This window comes from Plectropomus leopardus, chromosome 1 (genome assembly GCF_026936395.1).
Source record: "Plectropomus leopardus strain MGB_pleo_1.0 chromosome 1, ASM2693639v1, whole genome shotgun sequence".
In the NCBI taxonomy this organism is placed as follows: domain Eukaryota; kingdom Metazoa; phylum Chordata; class Actinopteri; order Perciformes; family Serranidae; genus Plectropomus; species Plectropomus leopardus.
The window spans coordinates 34,564,007-34,589,222 of NC_142176.1; the positions used below are offsets into that span (position 1 = coordinate 34,564,007).

At 39.6% G+C, this 25,216-nt stretch overlaps 1 protein-coding gene across 1 annotated transcript in view; it reads right to left on the bottom strand.

Moving 5' to 3' along the window:
- Positions 1 to 25,216, bottom strand: part of thsd4 (thrombospondin type 1 domain containing 4) — a 52,199-nt gene that overhangs the window by 6,401 nt on the left and 20,582 nt on the right. Inside the window, exons 8-13 of the mRNA XM_088080571.1 lie at positions 6,071 to 6,275; positions 2,295 to 2,470; positions 1,977 to 2,073; positions 1,392 to 1,586; positions 1,134 to 1,263; positions 506 to 710 (exon numbers count right to left, since the gene is read on the bottom strand). Of these exons, the coding sequence (XP_087936697.1) occupies positions 506 to 710; positions 1,134 to 1,263; positions 1,392 to 1,586; positions 1,977 to 2,073; positions 2,295 to 2,470; positions 6,071 to 6,275 (1,008 nt within the window). The remainder of the gene's footprint in view (positions 1 to 505; positions 711 to 1,133; positions 1,264 to 1,391; positions 1,587 to 1,976; positions 2,074 to 2,294; positions 2,471 to 6,070; positions 6,276 to 25,216) is intronic.

The window sequence follows — 25,216 nt, forward strand, 5'->3', positions numbered from 1 at the left end:
CATGTCAGGTGAGTGGGATTCAAGATGCTGACCTTTGACCTTTTGGATATATAATGTCATCTCTTCATCATTTTATTCTATTAACATGTTTGTGAAATGGTGTCATAATTAGCATATTGATTCTTGAATTATGGCCAAAAACACCTTTGATCACTGAATTCTAATCAGTTCATTGAGTCCAAGTGGATGTTTGTGCCAAATTTGATGAAATTCTATTGAGGCAGTCCTGAGATATCATGTTCAGGAGAAGAGGACGTACATAAGGACAACAGTGCAAAAGTAAAATTGTAAAGAACACAACATATATTAAATATTGAATTAAATAATAAATATTTTGGTAGACAGTAATTGCAACATGAATAAACTGCAATGTAAACAGGATTTAGTAAATGAGGAAGTACAAAGAGAAATACTACATAAATATAGTGATATAATGAGGTATAAAACAGAGAGTAAAAGTAAAAAATGCACTGCCGTCACATATTGACTGACAGCTGCCACTCACAGCGGTCCACTCAGAGCGGATCTGCCACTCACTGCAGATCTTCAGCTGGCAGGTACTGGCGATTTCGGGCCGCTCCAAGTGTCGACAGCGGCTGGTGTGGACATTTAGGGTGCGGTTGGCGTAAATCTGGCGACACAGGACCTGCCGGTGTTGCATGCCCAGGCCGCAGGTCTTACTGCACTCTGACCACTCTCCAATGTCCCAGCTGCTCAGGTAAAAATCATACAAGAGCTTGGTGTTAGGAGGGTATTCTCAGTATTGTATGTCATGTACATTTATAGATACATACAAAGCAAATGTATTGTTCATACTGAGATTTGAAGACAAGGCTATAAAAGGATCCATCTGAAAAACTTTTTTTTTTTTTACAAAACCTCTAAGGACATGTTACACTGGCTCTGTAAGGTATTCTAACTATGTACACTATGACAGCAACTTCTTGGACTTAGCAGCAGCAACTTAGTCCTCTCAGCCAATCACAGACAATTTTAACCACTTTCAAAAATGTTTAGGTATCATTAAACAGCAGTAGTGTGTATTTTATGTATTGAGCTTGCTTTCTGAGTGGAGAGTCTTTGCAATTCAGCAGTGTGCACAAGTGTGAGAAAAGAAAAGTGTGGTCTCTCACAAGGCTGGGCAGGGCTGCGTGTTACAGGCCTCCTCCTGCGGAGTTGGTCTGCTGCTGCTGTCACACAAAGCATCTGATGCCTGAACATGGTTCAGCCGGGAGACACAGTGAAAGACGGAGTATCGGAATCCTAAAATGCATACAAAGCAGATATTTAATTATAGCTCTAAATTCTACATGTGAATTAGAAGAAAATATTCTTAAATGATAAATAAATGTGTACAATTAAAAACCTAAGATATAAATAGTTGGACTGACCTTTACCACAGGAGGCGCTACACTCTGTAGTACCAGCCAGTTTCCAGTTGTACTCTCTCTCGCGTCTGGGTGGCTGTACAACAGGAACTTGGTTGTCGGGGCGACGAGGAGGGTGCCACCCTCCACCTGCTGGATTGAGGTTTTCTTGGTGAGTGTTGCTGTGGTCGTATCCACCCTGTCCATTCACAGTGTTCCCTAAGACAAAGTCACAAGAGTTATGACACACTAAGAAAGAGCAATCAGGGAGGTGATTTTTCTGAATTAATTCGGAATTCTGGGTGTTTTTTAAAAAACGTTTTTAATTGATTTGCTCGAGTGAAACTGAGACGACGTGAGGACATCTACAGGCTGAAGTGCGAAAAGATTTTCTTTTCTTTTCCTATTACTTGCTAGAAAGGTTGAGAGGAATGCAGTTATTTCTCCTTGCTGAGAGAAATAGTATCATTAGGATTTCACTCTATTAAGAGAAATAAATTCACCATGGTTAATGGGTGGTTAAAGTAACATTAGATATACGAGGATGAATAAATGCTTGGTTAGATGGGTAGGTGGTTAAGTAGATGGGTATGTGAAGGAATAATTTACCCCCTGGTCTGTGGTCTGGTTGCTGAGGGCCCGCTGGTTTCTCAGAGGGGATGATGTACTCATAATGGACACCGGGGTTTGGCTGCTGGAAGATCATCTGAGGTAAAATAGATGAGACTCTTTAATAACCATGAAATAATACTCTTTACCTTCAAATATCAGAAGAGTTGTCCTCCTGAAGTAATATCTGCTCTGAAAAGTGATCATACAATGACAAACTTCATTTTCTCAGGTCAAACTTCAGCTTGTCAGTATGAATGAAAGAGGAGAGAGGCACCACTGAAAGTACCTGGAGGTCTGCGATGATTTATTACTTACATAAACGTCCAAGATCTCATTGGTGGGTCCTTCAGCGAGAAAAGACTCCCCAGCTGTGCTTCTGATTTCGTTGGGTCGGCGGTAGGTGAACATGGTCCCCCCTCCCTCATACTTCCCTGGTCGGTCAATAGCCCAGTTTCCATTAATGATAGATCGCCCCGATCGGCTTCGGAGAGCTGGACGAGACAGAGGGAAAAGCCACACAATCACCACTGACAGCCCTGAGCGCAAATGAAAAGGAAAATATTGCCACAACCACTTCCACATAATTATTGTTTAATGTAAAACCATTTAGGCATTATGTGAACTATAGTTAAAAAAAGCTGTAACACTGACTTTCTCCACCCAAAAAAGTAATTATAGCCAATGGAATAAATGCTCTCACGTGCACTTTTTAAGAAAAATCCTTGATAAACGTGACAATCTGTTTGTGCTGGCAAATCTTTCATGCAAATCCTGAAACAGGATCTCCCAAAATGTTTTCCACTGATTTCATGGATTAAGCACAAGAGGCCATTAGAAAAGCATTAGAGGTGTAACAGTAGACAGGCTTGTAAAAGAGTGTTTGGACAACTAAAAGCACATTGGAGATGCACGGTGTAGAACAGAGGCCTATTGAGGGAAAATCGGGGACGTGGTGAGGTTACAGTGGGTGGCTCCTACTAGATTCCTGCCCTTGTCTCATATTCTTGTTTGCATTTTAAAACCCACATATACAGGTTGGGAAAATGCTGCTGGCTCGAATTTTGTACCGTGGTCATCGATTAAATAAACATTTTAAGGTGGTTCCTGTGAATTTTATCCACAAGGACTTTTCCCACTTTCTACACGTAATACTTCATCCCCCAAATGAACACTTGTATACCAATTAGTCACCTGTGTGATGTTGAATTTTTAAAGAAAACATTTTTTCTTGCATCTCCAGTGAACAAAGAATCCAAAAACTGAGACAATAGCAGTCATAGGGATTGAACAAACCTATATTAAAACATTTATTTACAAACTTTCATACAACTTATGCAGCAGAATTTAAGTCTCATTTATCCAGTCATATACTCAGTACTTCTCAAAGACAACCCTTTCCAGTGGAGAACTATTCTTAAAAATTAAACTTATTTATACTCTTAAAAGCAAGAGTCCATTGACAAAAACAGAAATTTGACCTCACTGAACACGGGAGCTGCTGTTCTGACTCGATCAGTTAGTTAGTTTGCATTGTTATGTGACTTAAGTGTGTTAAAGGGTTTGTTTGGATTCACCAAACAAATAACAAATAAATTCATCTTGGCCGCAGTAGATCAGCAGCTCACATGTTCAGTGAGGTAAAATGACTGTTTTTTGTTAATGGAGTCTAGCTCTGAAAAGAGTATGAATAAGTTTCGACTGGATAAATGAGACTTGGATTATCTGCATGAGTTGTGTGAGAGTTTGTAAACAGATGTTTTGGTGTCATTTTTGTCAAATGCAGACCCTTTTATTTTGATAAAACAAGGATTTTCTCAGGTTTTGGATTCCTCATTCACTGTGGAGGCATGTAAGACAAATAATCATTTTTTTTAAGTTTTATTTAGAATTTTAACAGGGTGAGTAATTGACACACTCATTTGGGGGATGAAGTCCTTCTCTAAATTGTAAAAGTGAAAGGAACATAACTCTGTGTACTTGTATAAATTGTGTGCTCAAATTAAATAAAGCACAGCGCACCTGGCATCCAAGCAGTTTGGATTTGAAACATGGCCACTGAATCCATCCTTGGAATGTTTCTCCTCCTTTTTTTTTGAGTGGTGAAATTCCACACATTAATTAAAAAGGATGCCGATGCTTGAGGGGTAAGATCCTCTAATGAAAGCGTGTTTATGCATTTTCCTTGAGCGAAGTGGCCTTGGAGGGGCCATTCCCCGCTTCCTGCAAACCTCCTGCTGAGTTGGGGCATGGCTCTCATTAAACAATGTCTGACATTCCAACAGTCACTTCTGAAAATAACTCACTTCTAGCATGTCCCACTGTCGCACCTCTATAAAGACGGCAATTATCTGCGTAGTGTGTTTCACTCAGGGGCTCCAGTAAAAGGCTTATACCACAGTCGTAGGTGGTAGGCTGCAGCATGCTGGAGATATCCCGAAAAAGTGACACCGCCCCCTGTTTGATCTGCCTTTTAATCAGACAAGTGTAATTAATTTTACAAGCTGCTGCCACTGCCTGCTGCTGCTTTCACAGCTGGAACTAATAGAATTCTCAAAATGTCAATTTCTCACATATATTTATTATCTGAGTATTTCTACCATGGCCTTCCGTTGACTGTTTATTCAATGGCGCCATAATGATGATCATAAACATAATACTTCATGTGGTGGGTGGATGATTTCCATTCCTTTTACATGTGTTTTAAGGTGGAATTAGGACAGAGCTCTGCAACTGATAAAACTGTAAATCTGAATGGGCAACTGGAACTCTATTTGCAGAGAGGCAGCTGCGACAGAGCACAAGCACTGCAGAAAACACTGCAAGGCCTCATATTTAAAGTAGAATTACAGCCTTGCGGTCATATGCCTCTGCGACTCAGTCAAATTACAGTTATACTTTACATCCATTTCTGTGAAAACATTAATTCTTCACACATTTCTTTCCTCTGGTAGCACAGATGATCTGTACAATCAGTGCATTTCCAAGGTGGGCACCTAAAGTAAGTTTCACCTATTCAGTATCTGACCAAATGTCTCCCTTTCTGTTCTTTAGCTACGACACTGAGTGATGACCAGAAAAGTGTTTCTGCAGAACATAATGATGTCACAGTGAATTTGACCTTTGACCTTTTGGATATAAATTTTCAGAACTTCATCATCATATCCTCTAAGACATTTTATTCATGAAATGTTGTCATAATTAGGATATGAGTTCTTGGGTGATGGCCGAGTGACCTTGACCTTTGCTCACCAGATTCTAATTGGTTCATCCTTGCGTTCAAGTGGATGTCATGCCAAGTTTGAAAAAACTCCCTTCAGCGTTTCTTGAGATAACATGTTCACAAGAGTGATAGAAAGGTCACAGTAACCTTGACCTCTGAAGACTAAAATCTAATCAGTTCTTTGTTGAGTATATGTAGATGTTTCTGCCAAATTTGAAGAATTTCCATAAGGCTTTCTTGAAATGTCGTGTTAACAATAATGTTATGAATGGACGGCCTTCCTGAAAAAACATAATACCTCTGGCCACAGCTGTTGCTGGTATAAAAATATTTTATGATTTATCAGTTCAGAGCAGAAAACAGAAGTCGGATATAAGTCAATACTAACACTTCAATGATTACGACTCTCCTTCCATTCTGATGCACAACTTACTGCTCAGACCATTTCACATCAGAGGCCTAAAAACATTGTTTTCAGACAAAATATTACATGCCAAAACAGTATTGTTATAGGCTGATTTTAACTCCCTGAAATGCTGCTAAGAATCTATCTCTGTTGGTTTTCTGCCCAAATGAATTTCACTTAATCAAATCACGTATAATTGGTCATTATTATTATTATTATCATTATTATTATTATTATTATTATGTTGGCACAGTCAAGAGTGGGGGGTGATTGCTAGTCTTAAGGTGGGCGCTGGGGTGGAGGTGGGGCTTTTGAAATACTACATGAATGGAGCTGACATAGCATTCAGGTGAGTGATGTGGAAGAGTAAGTTAAGCAATGACATCTCAACTCTATCAAAATGATGAGAACAGTTGTGTTAGATACATGTTGCAGTATCAATGTTACAAGTGTTTTTTTTCCTACCTAGGTAGTTTCTGCTCTTCACCATTTCTGTGACATTGATCTTGGTGGCTCCCTCTGGGATCTCTACTATCTTGTGGTAGCCAATCTTGGATAAACTGTGTTTAAACACTCCAGAGACAAGCCTGCAGGTTGTGTTGTCGCCTCCACACACGCCACACTTGTCCATCACCTTTCCTGATCCGAGATAATCATCACAGCCTAGACTCTGTGAGACAAAGAGGAAAAGCAGTTTAAATGAAGAAATGTTGAGTGACGAGCATTATTGAGTGAACAGCTGATGCATTAAAGTGTTTCATTAAACAGCTGTTTAAAAGGGAACAATGCCCATTTCCAAAATTCATACATGTTATTCCTATGGTCTAAGACAGTCCAAAATTATCAGTAAACATTAACAACTCTCTCCCAAATCCAAAAACTAGAGTGCTAAAACTCAAATTTGTGATGTCATAGAGTATTGGGTCTGGAGCTGCTCCATAGACATTGAATTGGGAAAGATGTTCTAGATGAATGAAGTGAAGAATGACCCCCATTCATCGTCTATGGGGCAGCTCCAGACTTTACCTGATGACATCACAAGTTTGAGACTTACTTCTGTGGTTTCTAGCTTTTTCAGCTAGGTGGTGTTGCCCTTAACGGGATGTGGTCACATACATGAGATATTCTTGGTCAAATAAAAAGAGCTAATTAGGGATAAAAGATTACATTTACAAAGCTGCACCTGCAAAATGAACACCATAAACTCACACCAATAACAGACAAACTTATTAGGGATCTTGTTACTTCCCAGAAGGCATCATTTTGGCGTGACTGTCTTTGAACTGATTCCAGAATTCTCTTCCTAAATCTCTGTGGTGTGAGTTCACTATGCCACATTGGTGGTAGCAAGAAAAAAAAAAAAGGAAACCTGGGCATAGTAAAAATAGACTGCTTAACATCAGCAGTCCATAAATTCGCTCAAACCAGCAGTAAAAGCAACTATGCTGTGCAAACAGGTGGTGGAGCAGCCAAAACTGGCCCCTGTAAGCTACCATATACTTAAAAACACTCGGCTGGGGCTACGGCAAGTCCCAAACAGACCATAGTTGCCAGTACGGAAACCAACGGAGTGGCCATTGTAGCGTAATCACACAAAGACTTTCTGGGATTGGACAGCACCCAATTCCGGGGGCCTTCGAGTCATTTTGCATCTCTCGTATGGCTTCCATGTGTATTCCCTGATTGAAGCTGACATATTCTTCTTGCTCTGTTTTGTCATGCAACATATTTTCCTCAGAGCTTTCAATGTTTTAAAACATTTTAAATATGGCATTTTCTCAGCAAGAAGACCATCGCAGAGCTGCTGAGCTATACATCCAGTGACGATGAGGTAACTTAAGATGAATGACATGAACAAATTTACAGGAAATATAAAATAAGTCATAAAAATTGCGGTCATCTCCTTGCGGGTTTAGCTGCACAAGAGCAGTCGTATTACAAGTCTGCAGAAGGAAGGACAGAGAGCAAGGAGAGGGTAAAGAGGCAGAAAAAGTTAACGTAAAAGGATGGAGTAAAGAGATGGATCGGGGTAAAGAGAGGTAGAACAGGAGGGATGGAGGTGGACTGTGGCAGTTGAGGTGAACTCAAGTTGAGAGTCTGGCACTCTCCCACCCGTAGCAGCTTACTGTGTCCTGGGCCAAAACACCACCTGGGCCAAAACAAACATGAAGTGCCTCCTTCCACACAGGAAATAAGTGATGAGAGAAAAGAACAGCAAACTAAGAGAGAGAGCTCACAGGGAGGAAAAAAATGAAATAAAACTGCCAAGCGCCTCTGTGGTCAGTGTGGAATGATGTTGCAGTGCAGCATGGGGCTGAATAAAGCCGGGATAAAAATCACTAAACATAACATGTTAACATCCAGAGAAAAAGTGCTGCGTTTTCATAATCTCACTTTACAGATCAGTGAATATAAAGCAACTAAGAATACTACAGAACAGCAATAAAAGAGTGCATTATGCACGGTAAAACACATTTTGGGACATTTTGACAAGCTACAATAAGTCCATCGTGGAAAAACAAATAAAAATGCAGACAAGGAGGACTGTTAGTGACATGACTACCAATGAATATCTCCTCCGCGTCTCGATTTTCACCATAAATCCCTTCAAACTACAACAACACAATTATAGCAGCTAGGCAGCCTTTGCCTGAGAAAGGGAAAAATGTTCCTCTCATAAAAAAAGACGCTGACATGGTGAGAGGTTATCTGTGGCCATTTGGATGAGAACATGTCTGAATTAAAACATAGTAACGTAGGAGTGGAGGATAAGCAGTGAATTTTATTGACCCCAAATCTTATTTGTCAATGTAATATCATACACATACATATCATACACAGAGTTTACGTTTTTTAAGAGAAGAGCCGACAACACGTGAGAGAGTAAACAGACTATTTGATATTTAGTGATTTGGATAGTTGCACCATGAAAATCAATAAACTGTCAAGACAAACTGTGCACACAACACTAACATCCTAATCTGTCCCTAAATAATCCCACAAATTGTAACATCTGCCCTGCAGGCTGCCTATGATAAATGTAACCTTGACAGTGAACCCATCAAAATGAGGTGTCGGTGGTTGTCAGGACAAATGAACGCAGTCACGGCTCGGCACAAAGCCTCGCCAACTCTTCCTAGAAGAACTGAAACAGAATTCTCGTTGCGGTTGATGAACGAGGAGGCAGCTTTAGAGGCTCGGTCTAGTTTCTTCACTCACGGACCACATTAATGCTTCTCTCACCTTCTCTCTGTGGGTGGCTTGTGCCATCTGCTGCTGAGGGAAATTGCCATGTTTTTCAGTGGAATTATTAAAGGATTTTTAAACGTCGCTTAAGCCCACCTTCATCTGGAAATGGTTACATGTGTCAGGTTGGGAGAGTTGACTCCCAGTCAACTCACAACTCTGAAAACAACATGTTAAAGTAAATCCTGATGGTATTGTCCCACAAGATGCAGCTGGGTTAAACTCATCACACTGCAGAGTTTTTATAACAAAGTGAGCTCACACACAGCCAAGGGCACATGTCAACAGAGATTTCTTCTTCTCCCAGAAAACAAAAAACACCATTTTTCACAATTGGAAACACACGCCTTGAGAGGTGAGTTTTAGTCTCTTTCTAACTGAACTAAAAGTTAACCCTCACGGGCCTATACGTCAGTTATAGCAGCATCTCCACTCACTTTGCAGCTTTAATGTTTGAATACTGGACATAAACTAGGGCAGGGACTCTAAACTGTGGGCTTACAGTGGTCAGCAGTATGGATATTAGCCAAAAAGTGAACTGTGAGCTGTAGGATAAATATTAACACATGCTTTAAGTGTGCTGAGTCCTGAAATTAATAAAACGAGATTTCAACTAATTTATGGGGTCATGTGAATTTGGGGACCTTTAAAATAGAAGGATGAGGCTTTCACTTATGTTTCATTTAACCTCTTAAACTCAAGGCTCTCTTTCACTTCCTGTATTTTAAGGCTTATGGCTTAGCTACTACATGTCTCTGGGAATTTTCAGGCCAGGTTAGGCTACTCATGATAAAATAAAGATAGTATTTTAAAACATATCAAATAGTTTTAAGCCACTTAGGAAACAAACTATAAACACAATATCAACACCTGCAAACAGTTGCCTATTCTCATATTCAGTAGATACTGAGCAACATCAGGATTCATTTGGAGTACGGAATATAAATGCAATGCTTGCTCTTCTTTTAGCTCTGTTTTTGTCTCCATCTACTCCTGAGGGGAATACATGGGTGCTTCACATACATCTTAACCCAAGCAACACAGAAGATCTATGACATTGCATAATGGGTTCAAGGTGTTCCTAAGATATAATTTTCATGAGAATGGGATGGACAGATGGTTGGATAGACAGATAGACAAACAGAGACAACCAGAAAACATAATGTCTTTGGCCATTACTGTCATCGGCATCAAGGCCTAAAAATATTGATTGGTGCAGCTTTTAAGGGGGTAAACTGACAAGCACAATAAATGTGTTGCGTTTAAGCATTTAAAAAAATCTTTATTTATTTATTTCTAGCAATTAGTTTCTTGTATAGGCCACAGTATTGAGTTCCACAGGCCCATTAATCTGTCTGTTAGATCATAATTGTAAAAATGATTCAAAATTTGCTGTTTCACTTGCATGAGTGCAGAGGAGTGTCTTTTCCGAAATCAGGATTTAGAGGCAGAGAATAACTGTTTCAACCACTATCAGAGAGTTGGGGCAAATATCAGACATTTGTATCATTCCTCAACACTAAACATGCACAAAGTCAAGAAATACGCTGGAACAGTCACTAAATCTCTTCCTGACAGCTCTGGCATAATGTTACAGTTGCCTTGCAATACTAGTGCTTTTATCCATGTAGGAGGCCTGGTTTGTGGCTCTAAACTAGGAGTGCAAATCTGAATAAAGCACTAATGCTTAGAATGATATCATGTTTAAATTAACAGCAGTGGTAGACACAACATGCAGGCTTCTGACTCCTCTCTGCCATGGTAAATTAAGTTTGAGATGTGGAGGATAACAGGCTTGGTGCTGGAATGTCAAGCAGAAGAGATTGTTTGTGTACCTTAGATTAATTCTGCTGATTTTGCATCAGGTCAAATATTTTGTGAGGTTTTCTCTGACAAAGTTATTTAATAATAATAATAATAATAATAAAAAACTTTATTTGTATAACATCTTTTATACAAGAAATGTAGTCCAATGTGCTTTACAAGAAAGAAATTACATGCACCAAGTGCTTCACATTAAAACACATAGAGGACAAAAGGCCAAATAAAACCTGCTTGTAAAAATAAAATAAGATCAGAATAGAATACATAGAATGCAACTTTAAATGGATAAAACCCACTTGATAATACTAGTAAAAGTAAGATAAAATAAGGATTAAAACTGAATGCACAGAATGCATAACATACGATGGAAAATAAAAAAAATAAAACCCACAGATATTATTAACAAAAATAAGCATAAAAATAGAGTATATAAAATGCATACAATTAAGGAAAATATAACATCTTAAAGATGTGCAGCAGTCCGCAAGTGCAAAGAAGAGTGCAAAGCAGCTAAGTTAGAGCTAGTTAAAGGCTAAATTAAAAGACACGTTTTTAGTTTTCTTTTAAAACTATTTAGCGACTATTTAGGAAGTTATTTGTCTCTTAACCGGCTAAGGTGCGATATCATCACAGTTTTGTCTCACTGGCCTGAAGTGTCAGTCAAGATATTTGACTAAGTATAAACTGTGACCAAAATGATACAAGTTATTCTTACAGCCTTATTAACATGATTTTGTCTGCTCAAGTTGCATTAGGGCTCTTTGGTAACAGACTAAAATTAAACAGCAGTGGGCTTACATATTCCTAAAACACGGCTGCTGAGGAGACTGTATCTGAGAACTGAGTTACAGGATTTGATGAAAAATATATTTTAAAATGACAAAGCATGGAGTAGAGTTTGGAAAGTGAAGGCACCAGTTTCTGTGTCTAACAGGTGAGGGTTGTCAGCCAGTGTTTAGGTTGCTCAGACAGAATAATCTGTGACTGACAGACACTTCAAGTCAAAGGCTGACAGACTGACACCAGCAGATACTCACACCGGACCACAGAGTTGCACTACATCCATTGCTTCAGCAGCATCCAAATGTTGGCAGTTGTTTTGGGCCATACACAGAAACTACAGCCACAAGAACCAATGAACATTAAATGATCACAAGGCTCAGTGTTGCCCCCGTAATATTACAGGCCTGGTGTTTGCAAGGTTTGCGTAGGACAGTGAAATATACTGTACTTTTTCCCCTTAGGAGGTAGAAGTCAAGACCCGCCCTATTCTGCTTCGGATTGGCTAGTACTTTGTGCCTTCATTGGTTAGATTGTGCTACAAAAGTGGCGGAAGTGGTTGAACTAAAGCGTGCAAGCAGGCGATAAGAGTGAATGCATCATAGTATACGGAGCATTACTAATGCTATACTAAATCATCTACAGTGAGCATTTATACCATGGACTGTATATAAAGATGGACAACGTTCCCCTAAAGTGTAACTTTTCCGTCTCCCTCGTGTCTGGCTGCAGCATAGGGCAAAAAGCCCCCCCCTCCATATTAGTAATTGAGGCATGGGCCAAACTGAAAAGATGGTTTCAGTCATTGTAGGTAGTTCACGCTTATGTTTGTTCAAGTGATTGTGTTTATAATAAGTTTGGTTTTAAGAAGTTACTCTGTCCTACAAAAAGGTGATTGTCCGCCATGACTGAAAGTCGTTTCAGCCAATCTGTGCCCTCGTATTCAATAGAGCTGCTCGTGATTGCAGAGATCGCTGCAATGCAGACTCCCCTTCTGAATGATATCAACAACGCAAGACGGCAGCAGCTGTATCAAGGATATTTTACCTTCACTTATGTATCTTAGGGGTTAGTGGGGACACATCGTCCATCTTTATCTACAGTCTATGATTTAATACAGGCAGCAATAGATTCTGATATGTGTACCTGAAAGAATGACTTACTCCACATTAAACTAAGTTTATACAGACAGTATTCCATTCTGATAGTTATTTGTCCCTGACAGAATTACCTATTCTACATTTATAAAGGTAGTAGTCCATTTTGATAGATATCTGTACCTGTCAAAAAGACATACTCCACATTAAACTACATTCAAACAGGTAGTAGTGCATTCTGATAGATATTTGTACCTGAAAGAATGACCTACTTTACATTTTTACAGGTAGTAGTCCATTGTGGTCAATATTTCCTCATTTAAAAAGGTGTTAGTCCATTTGTACCTGACAAAATGAACTACTCAACATTTAACCATATTTACACAGGTAGTAGTCCACTCTGATAGATATATTAACCTGATAAAATTACCTGCTTTTCATTTAACTACATTCATACAGGTAGTAGTCTATGCTCATAGATATTTGACAAAATTTCCTACTCTGCATTTAACCAGTGTTTCCCCTACAATGTCATGGCTTGGTACACCGTTTTTTGTTTCAGTAATCATTGACTGAAGGTGCAGGGAGAGAGGCTGTAACTGCAAAGCAAGTCATGAAGGAAGTCAAAAACACAACTGCAGTGAATCCTGTAAATTTTCAAAATAAAACATTCCATGCACATCATTTTGCTTTACTAAATCAACTACGGCGAGCTATTATGTATGGATGTGTGCGCATATCGACAGTGTTGTTGATTTTAATTCTTGCTGCAAGAGTAAGGGATTGCAGGTTTCAATTATTCCAGCGGGGAAAAGGCAAACAAGGTCATAGGTTAGCTAAATGACCATAGTACCACCATCCACAAGAAAAAGAAAGTGTAACATGCAACTTAATGCAATCACCTTTTTTCTCAACTGAGCCAAGGAACAAATGGGAAAGGAGAATTATGCTGTGGTGAAATTTTTCTCAGTGTCAAGAAAGATGAAGTGCAGCAATGAATTATGCATACTTTGCTAATGATGAACTACTATTTTGTAAATATATACAGCTTGATCAGACACCCTCTCCTTGTTATGATCACTTTGTTTTAAGTTTTCAATATACAGAGCGAACAAAAATTTGAATGCAAATAATAAAATTACTGATCCCCTCTGCCATCAGACTGAAGCCAACCATGCCAATAAGTCATCCCAGGCTTCACATATGTTAAGGCTTTTTTCGGTGTGTACCACTGGGCCTGAAAAAAACTAGGGGAAACACTGACAAGGCTAAACATGTATATCTCTGTCACCTTTGTCCTCTACCTTAAAAATGTCTGTGTGTTAAGGCTCAACATAACTTAAATTGACTATGTGATAAATATGCAAAACAAACATTTCAAACATTTGATTTTTTCAGTCTCAAAATATAAAACACTAAATTATTTCTGGTTTAGTAGTAATAGTCCCAAGGCAGTAATTCATGGTAAATCAGCATGAGTGAGGCAGTAAGTCAACATACAATGTCAGGTTGTTTATAGGGGCTCTGAAAGACAGCTCAGCGTAAATACAAAGTTTATGTAACTTGCTGCCTCTTTCCCATGTCAGTGTGTGAGGCTTTACTCTGTCCTTTCACAATAGGTTACTGTAGATTACCAGGGACACACTGGGCATTAAAGGATTTTAACATCACACACATGTAAGGAGTCTCAAGCACTGAAACATTACTTGGATATTTCCCCTTTAGTAGTTTCAGTTACAAAAAAGATGATTCTCAGGCCTGACAGACTTGCCCAGAACAACTGTGCAAAAAGGCAATGAAACAGAGGAGGTTATGAATAAAAGGATGTTTTCTTAGTCAGGAGATGGTGCAGTGGTTAAGCTCCCCCCAAGTATGAATGCACATAAATCCATGTTGGCTGAGGCTCAGATCCCACCAGAACCCTCTGACCTGTGCCTTAGCAGTTTCCCTCTCAGCTCTCTTACTGACCACAAAAAGCAAAACAGAAAGCAGAAAAAACAATACTGTGAGGCATCAACTGCTGTCTTCTTTTAAAAAGATAACATCATAGTGCAGCTGCATTTGTTTACTACTTGTGGCAACTGACCTAAATGGTAAATGGTACTTGTGTAGCAACTTTCTTTCTTGTATAGCACCTCTTACCAAACCACTCAAAGCACTTTCACCACATTCACCCATTCACACAATGATGGGTGAGCCTACCACACAAGGTGTCACCTGCTACTCAGTTAAACATTATACACATTCATGCACCAATGGCAGATCAATTTGGGGTTCAGTATCTTGCCCAAGGATACTTCAACATGCGGTCTACAGTAAGGGATCAAACCAGTGATCTTCCGATAAAGAGACCCACTTCTTCTCTGAGCCACAGCCATCTCACCTTTGTTATGATGTGTGCTGCAAAACTTAAACATTCTGGTGAAAGATGACTAAAACAAAGTTTTAGGCATAAAGTTTCTCTTTGAAATGTTGCTTAATGGATCCTTGGAAAAAACACAAGTAATGTACTCAGTTTGCAAATCCAAATTATTTACAACAGTTATTCGTCTTTGACATATCACCACAAAGTAAAATTCCCTACAGAAACTACAAGATTTCACCAATCTACAATACAGCAATGAGGCACTCATGAGGCGAAAATTGAAACCAATAAGTGAAAAGGTCAGTAACACTTTGTCTGTATGGATAGCTAAAAACTGCCATCCAATCAATACAGTAAAGAGATGATGAACTGATAAAAATACCTTGAATTGCACCTCTTATAATCTACCCTCGAGGAGAACCATTTTGTCAAGAATACAGACTTTGTTTGAGGGAGCAAAGGATGAACATGCTTGAGCAAGCAAAGGACAGCAGTCTCACAAATGATCATTTGACTTCTGTAAAGAAATGCCAGCTTCTTGAGCATCACATCACAGCACACTTCACTGAAAAAGGATGTAATCTGCAGTTTTATTCTTTTGGTCAATACCCAAAGCTTATGACCATAGGTGAGGTTTGGAACATATGGACCGGTAAATCAGAGCTTTTCCTTGCCGCACAGCTCCCTCTTTACCAATTACAACAGTCCAGCACAACACCCACATCTTTGATGACATTACACCAAGCCATCTGACCATCTCATGCTCCATCTTACCCTCACTCATGAATTATACTCAGAGATACTTGGACTTATTTGCTTGGGGCAGTAACTCTCTCCATACCAAATCCATCATTTTTTATGGCAGAGAACCATGGTATCAGATTTGGAGGTACTGACTCTGATTCTAGCCACTACAAACCGAATGAGATGCTATTAAACAAAATAATTTGAATTTCAAAATACTGCCTTTGTGTTGATTCTACATTCATTCCATGATTTTAATTTTTAAAATCTATTATAGCAAGCTTCAGTCTTACGGAGAAAAATGGCAATTAATAGCATATAATCACATCAAACTTGAAATCATATAATAATTTTCACTAATATTTTCACTACCTTGAAATGTACCATACCAATTGCACATCTGTAAAGAAAATGAATTGCGTTCCATTACAAGTATGAAGTATTTTATCAAATTCATGTCAACAGACAGTGTACTTCCTGCCTGGCAAAGGTAGTGGGATATTTGCTCAGCTCCTCGTGGTAAACCTCGGGGAATAAAGGCATGCTATAATCTGTACTCCTACTGTAAAAATGCATCCCACGATGCAGGCAGTGCAGTACCTTAAAACATATTTATGAGCATAGGCTGTTTGGCAAACATGTTGGGGATTTCTGCAGCTCTTCACACGTAGGACAGTCATAATTTTCTTTGGCAAACGGCCAATAAAGTTATCATGACTTGGTCAGCTGTGACACACAAGTTCATCTGGAAATGCAATACAGCCTTAACTTGGCTTCCAGGTTGAGAATACAGACGCAACATCATCCCAACGAACGACAAAGAATTTATAGTGGAAGTGACCTCAAGACTCAATGCTGAGTCTGGAAATGACATTACTGAGATCTAACACACATCTTATAAACATCAAAATCAAAATAAGATTAGACTGAAATATGGTTTTAAAATTAAGTTTAGGGTGGGATGAAATAAGGTTATGGTATGATAATACACCGCCTCTCTTTCATATGAAGTGCACATTGTGGTTGCCACGGCTACTGACATCTGCCTCCCACATGCTGGGATGCTGTGGATCTTTAACTGGTTTTAACGAGCGGGTGAAGGCAACACTGCTTTTACTTCAGTCAGCACTTCAAACACATCTGTATCTGTGGAAGCCACACTGTCATCAGGTTCACATGTGACATTCTCACTAATAAACTGACTGAACATCTTACCTGATTTACTGATACATCCTGTGTGAGATATACAGTACACCGTTTAGTACAAAATATTAGACAACTGTCATCTTTTGGAGGATTACAATGGATGTTATTTAGAGCACATCCATTGTACTGATTTTTTTAAAATGTAGAATGCCAATATTAAAGAAAAAAATGTATCATATGACCCAAAAAATTTGCGGGGATTTCCTAGCTGTAATACAATTTAAATTTGGGGTTTGGGGTTTGATTTGGGTTAGGGTAATGATTACTATGGGTATCATGGTTATTATGATTTGTGACTGTCAATTCGCTAAACCCCTCCCACAAAGTCTCTGTCTGCCACAGCTTAGCAACTGTAATGGTTGCTAAGATCTTTCAAGCTTGGATTTTTCCACATGCCAAAGTAGTAAGCATGGGGCTGCAGTAAGAGAGACACTAAGCTTTAAAAGAGACTGGGCAGTTGTATTTTTTAGTCATTCGAAAAAAAAATTTACACAAGCAAACATGTAAGGAATGGGTTAAAGAGTTTATCTGCTTTGCTGCAAGCAGCAATTGTTAGCTTACTACCTTCAGTAATAACCGAGTGTTAATTCAAATGGCAAGGAGCATCTGGGCATGGCAGGCAGGGGTTATTTCTGGGGCTCAAGAAGCCAAATGTTTTCTCAAAAGCTCTGAGTCTATACTATTCCCTAAAGAAATAATATAAGGGAGAAAATGTTATTCTGTGGGCCTTGTTTTCATTTCAAAGAATTAAAGACCAATTTTAGAGCCACCAAGATTATTATGGCATGGCCTTTGATCTTTTGGATAGAAAATGTCATCACTTCATTCTATCCTATCAGACATTTATGTGAAAAGCTGTTGTTATTAGTGTAAGAGTTATGGCAGAAAAAAACATTTCGTGAGGTCACAGTGACCTTGACCTCTGACCACTATATTCTCATCAGTTCGTTCAGGTTTGTGCCAAATTCTAGGAAATTTTCTTTAAGGCCTTCTTGAGATATTGTTCTCATACGAATTAGGTCACAGCAACCTTGACCTCTGACCACCAAATTCTAATTGGTTCATCCTTCATTTGTGCTAAATCTAGAGTCTAAAGACATTCCTATAAGGTGCTCTTGGGATGTTAGGTTCATGAGAATGAAATGGACCAGGTCACGGCGACCTTTGACCTATGACCAACAAAATCTCATAAGTTTATTATTGAGTCTAAGTGGATGTTTGTGCCAAATTTGAAGAAAATTCCTCAAGGCGTTCTTCCTTCAAGGCGTACTTAAGATACTGTTTTCAGGAGAATGGGAAAGATGGACAATGTGAAAATATTATGCTTCCAGCCTCTGGAGGTGAGGCATAAAAAAAAAAAAATTAAAAAAGGTTTAAGGATAAGAGTAAACATTTGTTGGTTTCAGAATGATGAAGACAACTGGAGAACAATTACATTAAACTATTTTTTAAGCATTATATTATCCAATTCAATTTAAAAACACTTTATTCCTCCCCAAGGGGCAATTTGTATTTCAAATAGTTTGAATATTGTACATAAAGCTGCTGTAAATGGGAAAGAAAATCTCCTCTGTGGAGTATGTCCCCAGACCATTTTAGGTTTGGACTGAGCCCCAAATGTTTAGTGCATCAGGCTCCACCCTCGAGGAGCACCTCATTTACTGCATTCATTTATGGGGCTACAGGTTACGTTAAAAAAAGCCCACTCATGACTACCACACACACTCTTGAGTATGTCCCCTCTGTGCGGAAGCTGCTGGAAGATTTAACCCCAGCCACATTACCTGAGCTAAAGACAATTAGGCAAACAGTCTGATCTTTTATATAACAATACTATGAACACCATAGCTCTATGCTGCTATACAAGAACACTGCTGGTTCTTTATGAACTGGTGAGGATGCAGATTTTTGCCTGCAACATGCAGCATCTGGTTGCAGTCTTCTACCACAATATCATGTATGTATCCATCAAGTGCATCAAAGCCCCTTCACAACAAACAAATGAGCTGAAAATGGGAGGAATCAAGCTCAGACTCTAGCCGGGTTATGCATGTACCACATGGAAGATGTGACTTCATCGATAGCTAAAATCCTGCAGATTTATTTAATTTGATCCTCTCCCTCAGATTTTACTTCTGGCTCTGCTATAATGGGAACACTAACTAGAAGACTAACTGTGGTTTGTAACCGCAAATAGAAACACAAGTTCTGGTGTTTTGGATAGTAATCACTCAGCTTTTCACTCTCCACAACGTAGCATTTTATGAAACCAAGAGCAACATGTGTCAAACCAAAATGGGAACACAGACAAGCTAGGACAATTTACTGTGACAGAGGACAAGATGGGCTGGGGACAAAACAAGTGAGGGTTGTTGTTCCAACAAATTAACAAATTGCATTATAGCTGTTTAGAAAAAACATGTGAATAGGCCAAGTTCAAGCAACACAAATCATTTTTTAGCACTAAACGTCTTAAAATTCCTATCAGGTAATCATATCTGCAGGTTGTACTACAAACTGCAGGCATGAGCATTTGTCACCAAGTGGTGAAAAGAGATGTAGGCATGAGTGGCAAGACCTTTGATCCCAACAGTAAAAAGAGGCCTCATCCACATCGCAAACTGCCTTTCACAGCATGGGGAGAAGGGGAGAGCGCCTTCGTTAAAGGCACCCATGCTTGTAAAACACTCAGAAATAGCATTGGGCATGTTGAATCTATGGCCATAAAAACACATGGGGTTTCTCCTGACATCACTCCTCTGATATGGATGCACTGTTTTAGGAACAGAAAGACTGAATGGTCTCTGCTGGGAATTAACGCTGCTGGGTAATTAGCTTGATCCCTGCTGGGAACATCCTCAACAAGACACAGACTGATGAAATGGTGAAAGCAGGACTTTCACCATATGTAATTTATATAAGTGTCAAATTATACCTATGATTTTTTTTTCACAAGCGCTAATTGTGGTCCTGACAGAATTTTTGTATATTTTTGAATGTGCAAGTGATACAATGTTATGCAATGTTCTCACATGAGTTATCTCAGGCCATTATTAAAGAGATCAAAAATCACATTGAATTTAGGCTGATTGTATCAAGTATCGAGTTTTTCTACTTTAATATGAATTTGCTTACAAACATGAGCTGGTGACATGTCCACTACAGCAAATGAGTAATTACTTCTATATAGGGTTTGTTAGACCCAAGCTGTAAAACAGCTGCGTGGATTTTTACATGCTCGATATCTGTGACTGGTGTTGATGATACCTTATAATACCAAGACAATCAAATATCACAATATTTTTGACAAAACACCTCGACATTGATATTGCAACAACACTGGGTTGACTGCTGGTGCCGTCACAAAATATTTACACAATGAGATATTTGTTAGATCAGTAATGTGACTATAATGTCAGAGTGGGTAAAGGTGAATAAAAGAAAAGCTAGAACTGTCTTGTAAGTTCAAAAAATGACATCACTTTACTGTAATGTAGCCTTTAAAACCAGTGAAAACCAAAATTTACTTAATCTAAGATGATATTTCATCTCATATAGCGAAATTGATATAATATCAATATATTGCCCGGCCCTAATGTCTGTTTTTGGAGTTTTATAGCAGCTTGCTTAAAACAGGTTGAACAGTGAGGTCTAATTGGCCCCAAACAGAAGTCTTTTAAAGACTCTGGCAAATAAAATGAACGTACAGTATGTCTTCATGCATAAGATTAAAAAAAACATAATATATGTCCTTATGCAGGGTAAAAATAGTTTTTGCTGATTTCTGCATTTTGTCATCGGCATCAAATCTGCAAACCCATTGTAGCGAGGAAAGGGTTTTCACTTCAGTACCAGTCTCCATACTGGGATTTTATAAGATAACAAAAGACTATATATTTAAGGTAAATTGATTTTGAAAGCATTGTTATCATTTCTCCTTATACAGCAGTAGGGTCTGTGTAACCTCATTTAATGAAGATACAGCCAATATCAAAACAACAACACCTGCTTGATCTCTAAAGAAGGACAGGTCCAACATCTTCATAAATGACATAAAATATGATGTAACACAAGGTGACATCTGCTGTCTTTAGTCTGTAGTTGTTGAGACTGATGGTGAGATAAGACACGGGTAAGATGAGAGACATTACATTATTATGTTGTTCTTAGCAGAGGGTGAATGTCACCTCTGATGCTAACATTAACTTGGACAATCAATCAAACTTTCAGTCTGACTTCTGTCAACTTAATATCTCCAACCATTCTTATTTAATCTGCATTTTTTTCTAACATCCAAGTTCACATAAAATACCACAAGATTAACTCAACACACATTTTACGCACTGGCAGATTCCAACACCGAAACTGATAGCTATATAGTTTAGGGTCATACAAAGCTGGCACAGACATCATCATCAAGACCTTGGCACTTCACACAAGGTTGCATTAAAGACCTCAGGCACCTCACACCAGCCTCATTAATCATCAGCAAACACAAGTGAGCTAAAACCAGCTGAGCTGAGCCACAGGCAGCGACAGGCTAATTCAGGCTTGCTGTCTATCCCTAATAGAGTTCCAAGTACATCTTTATAGTCCCAAGACAGGCCTGACTCACCAAGTCTTCCACTAGGAGGGAAATCTAATCCCACAAGTAGCCTGTGAATGTGCTGTGGAAAAATAAATCGCTCAGAGAGCAAGCAGAGCCACAGTGAAAACAGCCATACTGTAAATACTTCGAGTCAGTAGATGGACCACAGGATCATGGGGCCGCACTGACTGTCCAAGTTATGGAGTGACACTGTCCAGCGCTGCTTACAAGTATGAAAAAGTGGTTAACAATTTAATCGCTAAATCCAGTAATTTCACAGATTTTCTCTCTATGACATGCATGCAGCAGCATATCAACTGCTTCCAAAACTGAATCTGAAAAAAGTCCAAAAGAAACTCACTGTGCAATTTATTGTGCAATGCAACTCTTATAACCAGTGTTAGCATCAATGGGAATCCCCACTCCTCAATCCCCAGGTTTCTCCAGGACCCAACATAGGTGAAGCGGGTCCTACCTGTGACTGCGGCTTCCCCTGCACACGCATGTGGAGGCAGACAAGCAGCAGAAGAGCCAGTCCTGACAGCATTCTGTCATGTGGCCACAGACACGTCCGACCAGTCACACAGGCTTCCACACGAATCCAGTGGCTGCTGCTCCCGTCAGCCTCTTCCTCGCCTCTGTAGCTCAGAGAATGCCAAAAAAACCCTCTCACTACAGGGCTGATCTCTCCGAGCTCCCCTTGTAAACTGAGCTGGGGGAGGTGCAGCTGGGGGAGGCAGGGGCTTTTTAGAGGAGGTAGAAAATGAATAGGAGGGAGCGAGAGAGGCGGGAGAGAAAGGAGGCAGAGAGGAGAGTGTGGCAGCTCCTGCTGACAGTAAATTGGAACCCAGAGAGGAAGCTTTTGGGAATATTTTCAAAGTGACAGAAAAGTAAGAGAGGAAGGAAATTCTTGCGGGGCTGAATTTAATGTGTAAGCAAAACCACTGTGGTTGAAATTGTGTGGAAATAATTGGCAGGTCAGCATGCCATCTACAAGGGATGCCAACAAATAGGAATTACAGAAGAACACATTTAAGTAAGACATCAAATTCATGCTCATTTTTAATACTACAACTACTAAAACAGAACAATGGGAAAAATAATAATAAAGTTCCAAGGTCCCATAAACATCCTAAGAGGGAAATAACACCAAATAAAAAACATATTTTCGTGGTCTCTGCTCACTGTCAAGACACAGAAACAACAAAACGACAACATCCTTTTGTCCTCTTTGAGTGACACCCCCAACAAATACTTAATTACAAGCCACGTTGCAACGCTGGAAGCACAACTGCTCCCGGCCCAAAAGACCCGACTCATCATATGGTTTTCCTATTGCGGCACCATTGTTTCCACGACATTAAACCCTAATTGACCAGGACATATTGAGGTAAGGGGTACTTCATCCTTCTATCTCTCTAGTTTTTCTAGTCTTTTTCTTTTTATAAATCATTTGGGCAAACCGAGCACATCAGGGATCTTGTGGCTGGACCTGTTTCTACACAAAAAGACTTCTGGAATGAGATAATTGAAAATGTTCCTGTTTTGAAGTGGCACACGGAAACCACAACAGGCTGCTGCAGAGTCTATTGTATGCTCTGAAAGGCTGTGCATCAGATGGCCGAGCATCAGGGCGCACATGGTGGGAGTACAAGGAGAGGAGAGAAAAGACTGATGGACTGACAAGATGATGGCTATTTTCTTTTCTTAAAATGGATGTTACTCTACCAGAGCACATTTAAATGTACACACTGATATCAAATCTCTTCAGGTTTGGAAGATAATTTCTTTACTCATCTGTACATCATCTGACACTTTGGCAAAACTGATGCAGTTATTGCAACTGTAAACAGTGGAATGCATTTGATATCCAGTGGATTATAAATAAGATTTTATGAGTTACTGACATACCAAGTTTTCAACAAGGATGTTAACAGGGCTGAATATTTTGACATTTTCTATCTAATATCACAATATTGATTGGGATTATTTGAAATTAATCTCAATGAATGTGTTTGTGGCTTACTTGGTTGAGAAAGATGTTGTTATCGTAGCATAATCACAAATGTACCCTGTTTCAACATTACATACAGTAATGCAGTTGCTTTTTGTCCAAGTCCTGTAAGGTATCTTTCATTCACATACAGTATAAATTGCAATTAACTGTGTAGTAACTGTGCATAAAAAATTAGCAAAAAAAACCCGTATCTTCATTTTATGCATAATTCTAGTCATACTAGTGCATATGTGCATATGCTAGTAAAATAAATATTCTTATTCAAATATGCAAAAGCATGGAGCCAATCCCAGCTGTCATTGGGCGGAAGGCAGGGTACACCCTGGACAGTTCGCCAGACCATCGCAGGGCGAGGATGCAAATGTGTAGTGTTTTCTTTTAAGATTATTTTTTGGGGCGTTTTATTTGCCTTTAAATGACAGGACAATGTGAGCGTGAAAGGGGTAGAGAGAGAGGGGGAGACATGCAGCAAAGGACGAAGGCTGGACTCAAACCCACGGCCGCTGCGGTGAGGACACTGTCTCTGCACATGTGGTGCTGCTCTATCCACTGAGCCACCAGGAGCCCCCAAATGTGTAGTGTTTAGCTTACAGTAATCTGCCCCCATTATAATGAACAGCTTCTATGTAGCCTTATAGATGTATGTGTGCACTCACATGTGTATCAAGTCAGCTGAAAAGATTACCAAATATTTGCTTGGTTATGATAGTCATGTTGGCACTATGCTTAATAAATCACACCCTCTCATCTTTCTTAATATTCTGTTAAGCTGTTTCACAGTGCAAGCAGAGGCACTGAGTGAAAGACAGCATAGCAAGAAATAAAAATCTCCACAGTCTCAACTGAGAAACGCACTAAAACACACACACACACACACACACACACACACACACACACACACACACACACACACACACACACACACACACACACACCGTCTTCTCTGGCTGAGTTTATCCTGCCAGTAGCATGTCTTTCTCAAAACAATACAGTGCTACACTGACATTGTGAGGGGCTCACTAAATCAGATTTGTTTTCATAGTTATATCCTTTCAGCCCCATCACCTCTCTCTCTCTGTCTCTCACACACACACACACACACACACCATGTAGCAGTATGTACAGTATGCACTAAGCTGTCAAAACAACGCAGCTGCAGACATGTAGAAGTGGAACGGCTCTTTTCAGCAGCCCTTCCGTCAGGATGACCCAACAAACATCGTCTCCTGCTCCCCTCATCTGCCTCTGATCTGGACAGATCTCATTATGGCGGCATAGCGCCCAGAGGTCGGGCGGGGCCAGACTGACTCCCCAGTACACCCTGGGGTCTTTGTTTCCTTCAACAAGAGGGTCAGCCCTGAAGCAACCTTGGCTCCAGGCGCCTGATTCCTCCAGTCTCCAACCCACACACGTCAGAGTCATGCTCTACAGCAGGTGGGCTCAACATCACAGTACACTGTCAGTGTACGGCAGACATGCGCTCATACAATAGCTTTACTCAGCTCCTGTTCTTATTGTTTGTCACGTTTCCAGGTTTTCCTGGCATTAGCTTTTCGGAGGATGATTCAATCCAAAGCTCATTAGTAGAACCAGGACTGCAAACATTTTTAGCAGGTGTGGCCTCAGAGGGAAACCCTTTACCTGGCAGCTATAAAGCCTCTGTCATTAATCTAGCTTATATCATGCTTCATAAATGGTTACCCTGAGGATGAAAAAAGAGGATGCAAAGCCTGTGAGTTGTTCA